General features: G+C 36.7%; 1 protein-coding gene across 1 annotated transcript in view; it reads left to right on the plus strand.

The window, feature by feature from the left end:
* atp2b2 (ATPase plasma membrane Ca2+ transporting 2) overlaps positions 1–13236 on the plus strand; it is a 78316-nt gene that overhangs the window by 48119 nt on the left and 16961 nt on the right. Inside the window, 5 exon segments of the mRNA XM_032550488.1 lie at positions 1208–1299; positions 1301–1423; positions 1852–2094; positions 10134–10375; positions 11204–11438. Of these exon segments, the coding sequence (XP_032406379.1) occupies positions 1208–1299; positions 1301–1423; positions 1852–2094; positions 10134–10375; positions 11204–11438 (935 nt within the window).

Consider the following 13236-nt stretch of genomic DNA (forward strand, 5'->3'; position numbering starts at 1 on the left):
TCAGTAGAAATAAGATGACATGACCTGACCTTAAACTGGCTGTTCATGTTTGAAAACATTCCACTGTTGCTCAATTAAAACAACTGTGCAACAAATGTCAATTTGTGCAAACATTCTAAGGTTGTTGTTGCCACCAAATGTTGCACAACTCAGTTTTTATTTTTTAGATGGCAATTACTTTTTCCACATAGGGCCAGTCTTGTTTAGATATCTTTTTCCCTCTCATTTTATTTTTCCTAGAGTCAGTATTTTTCTGGTATTGAAATTGTTTACAATGGTGTTATGTGTTGAAACAAAACAAAGCATAAGGAAATTGATAAGGGGACAAATACTTTGAATACTTTATTACTACAGTTACCACACACCAACAATGGGACACAGTGTTGTGGCTTGAGCTGCAGAATTATATAAGTCCATGGCTGATTATTTTCTCATCAGAACAGGCTGCAGAGATCTCTTATATTAAAACCAGTGAGAAGATCTAGATTTACTGAAATTACCAAAGTTCTCCTCATTAATTGGTCATTGTAATAGAAAGGATGTAAAAATCTGATGGCACCCAGATGGGATTGTACACTGTATGGTTGTAATTTGGTGCATGTCCAGACCAGCAATAAGAAAGTGGTTCCTTTTTAAATAGTTTACCATAAATGATTGGCGCAAATGAGAGTTACTGTCCTGCAGCTTTTAAGTTCATCCCTGTTCAAATACGAAAGAAAGGATGGTTTAATATCAGGCCTCTTTAATTCTTAATGACATTGTGAGGAAGTAATTTAGGTGTTTTATTTAGGTGCATTGAAAAAGAGGTGTTTGCAGAACAGGATTATCTCAGCAGAGCTGAGCATCTAGATCTAACATTCAATTAAAACAATCACTGAATGTTACCAGACACTAAAGGTTTATGTACTAGACCTCATTACTAATGCGCCACAGAAGTTGATAGAGGCCTAATCTGGATTTCTTATGATGCTGGGTGAATGTATTCTGCAATGTGGCATAATGTGTACAGATGTTACCATGCCCCAATGTTTCAACCAGTGCAAACACAAAGGCATCAACTTCCATAATTATAAAGAGTTTGCCTTACAAATAATTGCACAGAACAAACAACCAGCCTCATCTCCTGGATTATTAATCAAGGGGCTTTACAATCTTCTATGTCTTTATTATGCCTTTTCTCATTGGACCCCTTCTTCATGTCTTCCAGGTTTGCTCATGTCAGCCATTACTGTAATCATCTTGGTCCTGTATTTTGCCATCAACAACTTTGTGATGGAAAAGCGTCCTTGGATGACAGAAGTGTACTCCCATCTACATCCAGTATTTTGTGAAGTTTTTCATCATTGGTGTGACTGTGTTGGTGGTGGCTGTTCCAGAGGGCCTCCCACTGGCTGTGACCATATCCTTGGCATACTCAGTCAAGGTAAGGAAAAACAAACACAGAGTACTGCATGCAATTGACTATTAAAATATTTTGTAGTTCAGACAGTTTGAATTTTTGTTTTCTAAATTTCTATTTTTAGTTATACAAATTTAAATTATCTTGTTAAAAGTCGTATACATGTCCCATTATTATTTTTATGTGCGGAAATTTCAACATGTTATTTTTTGCATTCTGATACTAAAACACCAATTCACAGCTTCAAAATACTTTAAATATTGTGATGATTTCTTTTTTCCATTTTACTGTGCAATTACATGTCTGAATATTCATCAAAATACAGACGTGATCATCTTACAACTGTCACCAATGAATACCAAGTAGTGCACGTGCCAGATGGGTTATTTTAAGCAGCAATTTGGTTTGTCTTTTCAACTGTTTTGAGATGCGCCTATTTATCCTGCCAACAGAAAATGATGAAAGACAACAATCTTGTGCGTCACCTGGATGCTTGTGAAACAATGGGCAATGCAACCGCCATCTGCTCCGACAAGACAGGCACGCTAACCACCAACCGCATGACAGCCGTGCAGTGTTATATAGGAGATGTGCACTACAAAGAAATTCCAGACCCTGGTGTAATCCCACCCAGATCCCTGGATTTACTGATCAACGCCATTTCTATCAACAGCGCCTATACCACGAAGATACTGGTAAGCTTATATATTAATAGTTTCTGTCACCCAGTTATCAGGTTGTCCCATAATTTAAATATTTGTTACAAACACAAGTAATTGATATTCTACTGTTCTGATGTGTAAGAATTGAATGTCCTGAGAAAAGTGCTTCAGTCTCAGTTCTGAGACCTTAAGATGAGACCAGGTCTGTAGTGTTCTCATCTTGGAAAAGTATGCAGTCATTGTCCTTGGCTGCTGCTTTAGATTCACCAGGCATTCACTCAACTTGTCACCTTGAGAACAGTTGTGTAATTTTGTCTTATCTGATATTCAGAGCGTAGCAGACTGTAATTGAATCCAATCTGTCTAAGTGCTGGAGATGGTCTCTTGTTTACAGTGAGAGCAGTAGGCAGAGATTTTGTTTAAGCTCACTGGACCTGCATGTAAGAAGAAACAGACTCTAAAGAATAATTCTAAATAATCTCAACAATGTTAAACAATTAAGGCAATGATTAAAACTCTTATGTGGTTCAATATCTACAGAGTACTCAAAACAAAGACTTGGTGAACAAAGATTTATTAGACAGTTTGACAACTCTCATAGTTAGCTTAAGGAAAGGCTGTTTATGCTTTAAGGGATTTGTTCTGTTCAGAATCTGAAATATCTTGACTGCCAAAGCTGAAATAAAATAGAGTAAAAATAATATAATAGAAATATTCTTTATTGTCCCACAGTGAGGAAATTCAGGTGTAGCAGCAGCAAAGTTACACGGCATGGAAGCACATATATTCACACCAAGTACATAAGTTTTAAAAAAACAAAATCAGTTGAATTATTTTGTGATCTTATTCTATTATTCTATAATCTTTATATTATGTTTCAAGAATATGACATAATCTTTCACATTTAAAATAACAGATTGACAGATCACGGCTTGTTTGAGTGCAGAATCATTGAATGGAAAATATTGTATATAGTTTGATAAACAACAGTTTGTAGTGAGTCATTTGTGATGAGATGCTGTCAACAGATATTCTTTAAATAAGAAAATGAGAGTCAAATAAAATACTTTGTGTACAGAATGGTTGAAAATACTGAATAATTTTATGATTGTGGTTCCCTTAGACTCTTACCTTCTAAATCTTGTTGTGTAAGACAACACATATGACCACACATATATGATTCTTTGAGAAACCTGTCAATATTTTTTCAGCATTTCATCAGACTTTTTTATCTATATTGCAGCGCTGCACAATTAGATATTGAAAAGAGTTTTATTTTAATCTCTTCATTCTTGAAAAAGCTTACTTTTAACAAAGCAAAGAACAACCTTGGGGTAACCTTAAAACCCATGGAGTTAGCAAGGAAGAGTCTTTGTTACAGACATTATTAATCCAACTTAAACCATAAGCAGTCAAGCCTAGCTTTTATGTGAGTCTGATTTTAGCGTTAGTGCCCAGAAGCTGATCAATCAGTTTGGCCTGCATATACAGCTTCTTTAGCTAGCTTCCTTGCCCTCGCCCTCCAGTTCGATCCCTAAACTTTGTCAGGCCTAATCAATTTCATGTCTACCATAGAAGTAGCTCTGATCTGTACACTAAGTGGTCTTTGGTGCCGTCTACCCTGCCTTAGGCATTACACAGCTACGCATGGAAGTGTGGAGAGGTCCCAGAGCAGAGCGATGCTGTGAAGCAGGAATTACCAAAAACTCGTGTTATGTGAAACATGGAGTTATAATAAACTATCAGGAATGTTATTGCTATTTTGTTACCTGTATTTCATTATTAGTATAATCAAAGTGAACAGCCTGTTAAGTTTTGTTACTTTGCTGCTTCGCATTTAGTGGGGGTTTTTAGGGTTTTTCCTGCCCTCTACAGAATTACAAAAGTAACAAATAGAAATGATTTGTGAGTTAAATCTGAGTCAGACAAATGTTTTAAGTCAATGGTATTGGATCCCAAAACTGCCTTTATCTATGCAATTCTATCACAGTAATGTCTGGTAAATTGCCTTTGACGCCGAGGAAGATAATTTTGTACCAATAATAATTTCATAAAATACTGCCTTTATTCTTTGTATTCCATTAGTCTTGCATTTACACAGTGACTTGACAAAGCAACATAAAAATACAAAATTGGCCTGCATAATTATTTCCAGGAGTATGCTACGTCTGTTTGTTTTTGAAGGAATTACTGCCAGGAATTGACAGTAGTAGGCAACTATCAGTCTGTCATTTAGGATCCATCATATTACTTTACTTAAAGTATAGTGAAGCACAGGAGCAAAAGAAAAGTATGATGAGAAATGACAGCTTAATTAGGGGGCAAACAGACAAAAAGTAAGATTCAGAAGAGATATTTCTGAATAATATGCAGGTTGTTCCTTTTTGCCTCCATCAGCCGCCTCCACTCCCTCAGTGCCACTCCAGCTCTGCAGTATGCTTGCTGGTGTGTTCTTATATAAGAGGCCAGTCCTGTGGGATGCAAGAATGGCTATGGGAGCCTTTGATGGCCACCACATAAAGGCACAAAGGCAAAAGAGGCAGGCTTTGATACCATATCAATGCCTCCAGTGCTCTATGGCATCATAATATAGCTCCTCCTATATCACTGTCCCTTCAATCAGCACATGCATGGTGCAATAATAACCGGAGAAGGCCTTGTTGTCTGGGGAAAAATGTACACATAAAAAAGCTTCACATGCACAAAATACTATAGTCACGGTAAGATTTTGTAACGGATATTGTTCATTTTGAAGTTTACCCTTATCTATGCAATCTGAATAGGTGATCACACTCTACAGTCACTCTAGGAACACACATTTCCCTACAGTATTTCATTCATTCAAGGTACACAAAGATGAACAGCTTTCAGTGGAATCAGTTAATTTCACATAGTAGCACACCACATCCAGTGGTTACTTTATTGACATTAAAATAGTTTGTGGAAAACAGAGTGTATTTTGCAGTAATATGAACCGATCACTCATCCACACATCTGTCATATCTCTGCTGTAAGCACTCAGACCACAGGTGTGTGTTCCTGCAGCACAGTGGTATGTTTAGCACGGCTGTGTGAATGTCCTCCGAGCTCAGTTTCACGTAGATTTAGCCACCTGCTCGGGTCATTTTTTTGGTCACAGAAGAGAAAGGTGGAAACGCTCCCCATACATTTCCATTGTGTTGTTTTTATAAAGGAATAGCTAAGTGTTTTGTAAAAAAAAAGCAAACGTTGTGCCATGTAGATAGAAGTAGAACTATTATAAAACAATTGATAAGGTCTTTCTTCAAATAGCAATTTAAAGTTTGTAATTAAAATAGGCTCCAGCTTGTTGTTTGGCTATTAGTACTGTAGCATATGTCATTAAAACAAATGTTAAAAGCCCATAAACAAAAGTAAATAATACACATTGATATAAAAGATTCAGTACTCTCAGTCATTCTAATATTGGGTTGCAGCCTGGTCAGAGTTTTGGTACAAGCACTGCAAAAGCTTGATCACCTCTATAATTCAGCTCAGATCTTGGAGCAGTTAATAGAAACTGGTTGGTTGACTGTAGTGCTCTGACTGAAGTGTAACTTCTAAGTAGGCCACATTAATATGAGGACGCAAGGCCATGTAAAACTTTAAAGATCAATAATAAAAGCCTAAATTTGACTATAAAATAGAGTGGGAGCCACAAGAGGTGGGAGCCACCTCTCACCCTCATTGGGTGAGAGGTGGGGACAGATTGCCAGTCCATCACTAGGCAACATAGGGAGTCATGGGACAAAGAAAACAAAACAAAAGAAACAATCAAGAATACCATACATACCTAAGGATATAATTTAGAGTATAATTTAACCTAACTTTGATGTTTCTGACTGTGAGAAGAACCTGGAGAACCCAGAGAGAACATGCGCACTGAAAACATGCAGAAATGCCGCAGGTCGGGATTCAAACGCATGACTTTCTTGCAACAGTTGTACCATCTGCACCACCGTGAAGCTCCAGTTTCAATAGCAGCATAACTTTGATGGACTTTCTCTCTCTTTTTCTACATCTTAATTTTCTTGCTACAATTGATCCACATTCATTGACCTTGGTAACTATTACCATTTAGTCAACACAGAGCAGTGTAAGTATGCAGTGTTAGACTTTGCAATATGATAGCAAAAAATGTATCCAATTTCAGCATGAAGGCTGATAGGTGATTTAGTTAAACGTCTGCAGAATTTCTATGGTGAATTTTGTAGAGCAGTGGAAACATAGGATGTTCAGACAGCCTGAAGCACAGTATGAATATTTTCTTTAGTAACTTTAATTTTGTTATTAGTGATAGAGTACACCAAATTAGTATTTGGAAATACTAATGTAGTGAGTGTCAATGTGTTTTTTTTTTCTTACCAGAAATTGTTTTTAAATAAAATTTATCTGAAGTTTTATACTTTAGTTGTAGAGTGAGTAATGTTAAGACAAAATAAATTGTAATAAATGGATATAGAAATGCCTTGAAAAAGACAGTAATGTGATGATGCATTGGGAAGCACAGCAAGATTTAGATAAAGAAAAACAGTAGAAAAGAGAGAAACTGCATGACAAGCATTCTTATAATAGACTGTTAGGCTTTATTTCTGCTCCCAGCATGCCCAAGGCTTTAGCCTGGTTGGCTGGTCTAACTGTATGGAAAGCTACAGTGTATTCTGTCCTTCATGCAATACAAAACCAAGATAGAAGTGGAGGCTAAGAGATTGGGGGACCTTGTAAGACAGGGGAAATTGATAAGGTTGAGGAGAAAGTCACCCAAAGCAAGAGAAGAGGAATGAGATGTTGTGAAAGACTGAGAAAGAGGACGAAATGTACATTGAGGCACAAGGAAGGCAGTAAATCGCCGGGTGGTCTGTGAAGAAAATGACAAGAGAGAAGGAAGGAACATGAAGTATGGATTAAGGAGAGCCCTGGGTGGAATAGGAAGTAAAGTTGCCAGCTCTCCCTCTGGCATATGTCCTTGCCTGCAGGATCACCCGAGGACCAGGGAGAGGGCAGCTGGTCCTAAGCCACATCCAGGCCAGGACATGCCAGCAGTAGCTCTGTCATGCCAACACTTGGCGTTTCCTGCCAGCTACTATCCTCATGCGTAAAACTAGCATAAAGAAAAAAATCTCAACGAGGTCTTTGGTAACCTAAAGCAGTGTTTGTTTGTGTCCCATATTTATTATCGCTATTTGAATATGTTTCTCTTTCCTCAGTCGTCACTCAGCAATGACTAGATTCTCTGTATCTGTATCAACTATATTTCTCTTGCGTGTTTAAAGCTTCAAGATAGACTGTGTGGTTATTTATGGTTTAGTTGTTTAACTGGATGTTTCAGCAGAGAGCTGATTCCTCGAAACCCCACCAGACAATGTTCATGAGGCCATTTATTCCATCCTGTCATTATCCAATGACAGGCAGTGTCTTCCTGATGTAATCACTGGTCATTAGGAAGAGGCATTAATTCTGTTATTTAACACAAACTCAGTATAACATATTTATTTTCTTGTCTGTGTTTATGACACACAGCTAAAAAATAACCAGATACATTAAATTTGTTGATGTGTTTGGTGTTTAGGTTTTAATGATTTCAGAGGACTTTGTAACTCCTCGCTTGTACATGCAGGTTCTCAGCTGGAGAAATGGAAAAGCTGTGACTGGCTCACTGATGTTTAACTTACTGTGTTTTCAACGAGGTCTTGCTAAAGTATTCCTACATCTTAAAGAAACTGAGGGTATTTTTGTTGTTTTTACATAGTTTTATTCCTCCAGACTATTTCAGCAGCTATGTCTTCATGATACGTCATCCGATCTGCACCAAATTTTCTGTGCATCATCAATAACTGCTCAACATACTGGTGAGGTAGTTTGATGACATCACTTTAGCCCCGCACACTTATAGTCCATGGTCATATGTTCCTTTGGTGACTCATCCAGCTTCATCCTGTGTTTGAGATTAAAACTGCAGTCACTCACAGTTAATATCAATACATCACATGTTCCAAAACCTATAGGAAGTCCTCACCAATCCTTCACCATAAAACAGGAAGTGACAATTCCTTTCTGGAAGGATGGATTTTGGCCACATTTTTAATATGTGTTACTGTACACTTAGTGACATAAGCCTCAAGGCGATTTGAAATGTTCACTAAATGTGTCACCTATGATTTTAAATAGTAAAAGTAGAAAGATTAATGAAACTGAAAAAAATACATATTTTTTGCAGTGAAATAAATTAAAATAGAAACCTCACAGTGTGTTAATAATATATATAAAAAACATTTTCAAATAAATAAATTACATCCAAACTTGCCTAATTATTTGTGTTGACAAGGAACAGTAAGGCTGTGATTTAAATCAGCTTCAGAATGTGTGATTGTGTGTAGAAGTGTTATGAAAAACGACAGAGTGAATTGCATGCTCATCAGTGTGTCTTGTGAGGCCAGACGTCGTGAGCATCAGTGTCACTGAAGCTCAAGTTTGTCTGAAATATTGATAATACATTTAGTTTTCTGTCACAGCAGCAGATATCTGGATCCAGATAGCTTCCAAATAGAGTAGGGCTCAGGAAATACTAATAAAGGAAAGTTGGAAAAACATAAAGAGCAAAGCAGAAAATATTTGAGGACATGTGTGAAGTGAAATGAGAGAAAATGTTTTAAGAGAATCAGAGCCAGCGAGTAAGAATCCCCAAGTGGTGGAAATCTCAGTCGCTCTATTCTCAAGTCTCAACTGCCAAGTGTTCTTTGCCCAGCGTTACCATAGGAACGCTGCGCCGCACACAAGCTGACCACACTCACTCGCTTGCACATACAGTGAGCACACAGCAGTCCGTCATGTACTGTAAAACCTCACAGGCCACATGCACACGTGATTTGAACTGGTCAGTGAAACATCATGCATCTTTTACTGTAAAACTATGGACAAAGTCCCCTTACAGCTTTAGAGCTGAAAAAAGCACTACATCATAGCATCAAGATTCTTCACGTTTCTATTTTTGATATAGGCACAAATTGAAAGAACCAAAAATCATTAAGAAATATAGCAACAATTATTATTTTTTATGTTAGACTTCCTAATATGGGACAATTTAAATATCATAAAATGGAAAATAAACCATATTAAATAAATGTATTGACTAAAAAAAGCAATGTAAGTTGTTCTACTTGTACTGAAAACCCATTATGAGGTGATTATTAACTGCTTACCTTAGACTCCTTATGCTGCAATAACTTTATTTGCTATATTTCTTGGCAAGCAGTATCTGTGTTTCTTTATTGCAATTACAGTAATTTAAAAATGCATTTTACATTGTTGTCCCATACGCTTGTGACAACATTTACAGCTGATGATGTCTCAACATGTCAGAAAAGACTCTTTTGTTCTGTGCAAACACACTTACATTGTTACTGTTAATACTAATATTTTATGTTTTTGATCTCACTTTTATTTCTGTTTAGCTCAGTTTAAACTATCTACTCTGCTGGTGGTCTACAAGGCAGTGGCTTTCTGTTTTTGTCAAGGAAGTGATTGACTAACAAAGTAAAAAAGAAATAGATATGAGAGAAGTATTTGAGTGAATAAGTAATTGAAGAAATAATGTTGTTTTTACTATTGTGTTGTTTATGAAAGCGAATGGTGTTGAATCTAGGATGTTGCACAGCAATAAGCAGAAAAGGCAAAGGAAGAAGATGGCTAATATGCTGCTTTATTTTGTTAGTTATACATTTGAATGTTTACGGAGTCCTATACAGTAATTGTATGTTTCTAAACATGTAATTACATGAAGGGTTGAGCTGCTTGCCTGAAATAAGAATGTCCGAATTTGATTCTCATCTCATCGCTTGCTCTCCCACACACTAATCCTGTCACCTGCTTGCTAGCTCAGTTATCACCGGCAGCTATTTCAGGTGTTGCATTGGGCATGTCTCATTTCACTGAAGGGAAAGAGAATCTCAACGAACTGAATGAAATTGAACAAAACGGTTCTTATGCCTTGTCTGGGGTTTTGATTTAGTTCACTTAAAGAGAGTTGCATGTGTTTTACTTCTGTTTTTCTTCAGCCCCCAGATAAGGAAGGTGGTCTACCCAAGCAAGTTGGAAACAAGACAGAATGCGGACTCTTGGGATTGGTCCTGGACCTGAAACGGGACTACCAGCCAATAAGAAACCAGATCCCAGAGGAGAAGCTTTATAAAGTCTACACCTTCAACTCTGTCAGAAAATCAATGAGCACTGTAATCAAACTTCCTGAAGGGAGCTTCCGAATGTACAGCAAGGGAGCTTCTGAAATTGTTCTCAAGAAGTGAGTCCAGTATTCTGGGTACTTGGTGCAAAAATTAAGCCTGTTGAAAAGGCCTGTTTGTTTCTCTTTAAATGGTGGACATTTGTAAAGACAGTTAATTATTTTTCATGGGTACAGCTCATATAGGTCAACTGCTGGGCAAGCCACGTCACAGTTTAAGGGGAAATATGTTTTGTAAAATTTCTTTGTCAAGAAGCATTGTTACAACAAATAAATAGTTGACTGAACAACTACGTTCTTAATTTATTGGATATAGTAAGGTACCGCTGATATTTTAGTTATAGTGTAGTTTGGTACTGTTTATTTAGACTAACTGAGTTTAAAGAAGACATGCTGCTAAAACTTTAGGTAAAGTTTTTTGACTTTTTATGTAGGCTGAATTTTCAGTGGAATTTCAAAATTGTGTTTTTACTGTATACTACATGACATTACTTGATGGGGAGGGAGGATATTTGTCCCCCTTAATAGCTAATTTACACTTAATATTAATCAAAAATAATAGCGATATGATGTGTGATGATATGTAACCCATACAAAGTTTAATCCTGGCACTATCTTGGGTTGTTTTTAACTCTTTATGATTATACTTTATTGGCTACATTTCTTCATTACACTTCATCTGTCCGCATTTTGCATTGCTTGCTGGTTAATTTTGGTTATTTTTCTTGTGGCTTTTCACTGAATCAAAGTACTTTTTATATGGATATGATGTTTGAATGGATGGCTTGTTTATTGAGGTTTAGTGAAGATCTTTCCTCTATAGTTCTATCATTTTACAAATTAAAGACACTTTTCAGGCTTTTATCAGGTTTTACTGTTTTGTTTCAGATGCAGTCACGTTCTGAATGAAGTTGGTGAGGCCAGAGTTTTCCGGCCTAGAGACAAGGATGAGATGGTGAAGAAGGTGATTGAGCCCATGGCCTGTGACGGTCTGAGGACCATCTGTGTGGCGTACCGTGACTTTGCCAGTGATCCTGAGCCCAAATGGGATGATGAAAACAACATCCTCACTGACCTTACAGCCATCTGCGTTGTGGGAATCGAGGATCCTGTCAGACCAGAGGTAGGAGCATATCACATATATTGGTGAAGTAGATGTTAAAAAATGTGTCTATACAATCAGAAATTAGCAGGTTGATCCCAGATGTGCCACCTTTTATGAGGGTTTAAATTGTTTATATGAAACTAATGGTTAAAGGTAAGGTCTTAGGTGCACATTGTACTTTTTAATACTTTCTCTAAGCCAGGACTACTTTATTTAAGCACTCTAAAAACAGAGCAACTGACCGAAGGACTTAATCGATATTGTAGAAAAGCATTAAACATAAACACAAGAATATAAATTATGTCATAAAATCACTCGAACAAATAAGTTGACTTCTTTCATGCTGGTTCAAAAGCCAATGATAGACTTGAAGCATTCAGCTAAAGCTACACCAAAATGGTTTGAAGACAGCACGGTGTATGTTCTGGAGTGCCCCAGTCAAAGCCCAGACCTTAATTCCATAGAGAATTTGTGACAAAATTTGAAAAGTGTCATTTATAGCGGAGCCACACAAAAGTCGAGCTTTTAGTGTTTTTCATGAAAGAATGGAGTAAAACGTCTGCATCCAGATGTGCAGGTCTGATTGAGACCCATCCACGCAAACTCCGTGCTGATTGCAGCCAAAGGTGCATTTAGTAAATATTGCCTTGAAGGTAGTAAATATTTTTGCGTCACATATCTTATATTATGTTATTTTATTTGTTATTATTTTGTAGAAATCAGTTGTCCCTTGGTAATACAAAAAAAGCTTTCTTTTGCCATTTGTTGTGTCAAAAAAAACTTAATTTTGTTCATTATGATTAATTTGTAAAAGCAATAAAAAGGTAAAACATCCAAAAGAATGAATAAATTTTAATAGGCACAATATGGAAATAAAGCTATTTGTTCAGCTACTGATTATACTTTAATCAGTAAAGTCTGTCTGTGAAGCCTATTTTTAAGAAAAGTGAGGGGCATTTTTTTTCTTGATGAAAAATATGTGATTGGTTTTGGTTTTCATCTACAATGGTAGACACTTTCCACACTGCTAGATGGAACTGAGAGGTACCTCGGGAATATTTTGCTGCTAACTTGTATCTTGCGAGACTTCATGAGTGGATGGACTTTGTTTTCCAACTTTTACTGTGTGGAGGGACTATGAAAATATCATCTCTTAAAGAATTCAAATTATGGTTATCACTAAAATATTTTCTGATAGGCTTTTCTTAAAGAAAATGTGTAATGTTTTATTAGAGTGCTGTATTTTTGTGTAATGGATTAGCTGGCCGTCCTTTACAGAGCTCCAGTGATAGTACAAACGTAGGATACTAGCTGACTACTGCATTATTAAACCCTTTCCTTTTATCTTTTTTCCACCCTCTCGTCACTCAGAAGCAACGGCTCTTACTCAACCTCGCCCCACCATGTTTTCTTCCATTATTTTCTGAATTTCACCTTCTTCTGATTGCTCTTGGTCTTTTTCATCTGATTGTGCCCTTTTTCTTTGTCATTAGCCTTTCTTTTTCATTTAAGTAAGTATCTGAGTCAATTTAGGACCAACGAGAAAAAAATCTGTAATAACACAAACAAATAGAAACACACTTTGTGAAAAATAAACAACTTTATGCATCAACCTAGTTGTTTTGCAGGGATTTGTGTATTTGTATCTTTGTGTAATTGAAACAAAAATTGCACAGAAAGGAAAACAATTATTTCTTGTCAAGAAGGAGAATTGCTTGGCTACAATTATTCGTATTCTTCCTTTCAGGTTATCAAAGTTATAAATCCTCAACATTTGTACAATTTTACTGGTATTGAAGTTGTACACTATATGACA

This window comes from Xiphophorus hellerii, chromosome 20 (genome assembly GCF_003331165.1).
Source record: "Xiphophorus hellerii strain 12219 chromosome 20, Xiphophorus_hellerii-4.1, whole genome shotgun sequence".
NCBI classification, from domain to species: Eukaryota; Metazoa; Chordata; class Actinopteri; order Cyprinodontiformes; family Poeciliidae; genus Xiphophorus; species Xiphophorus hellerii.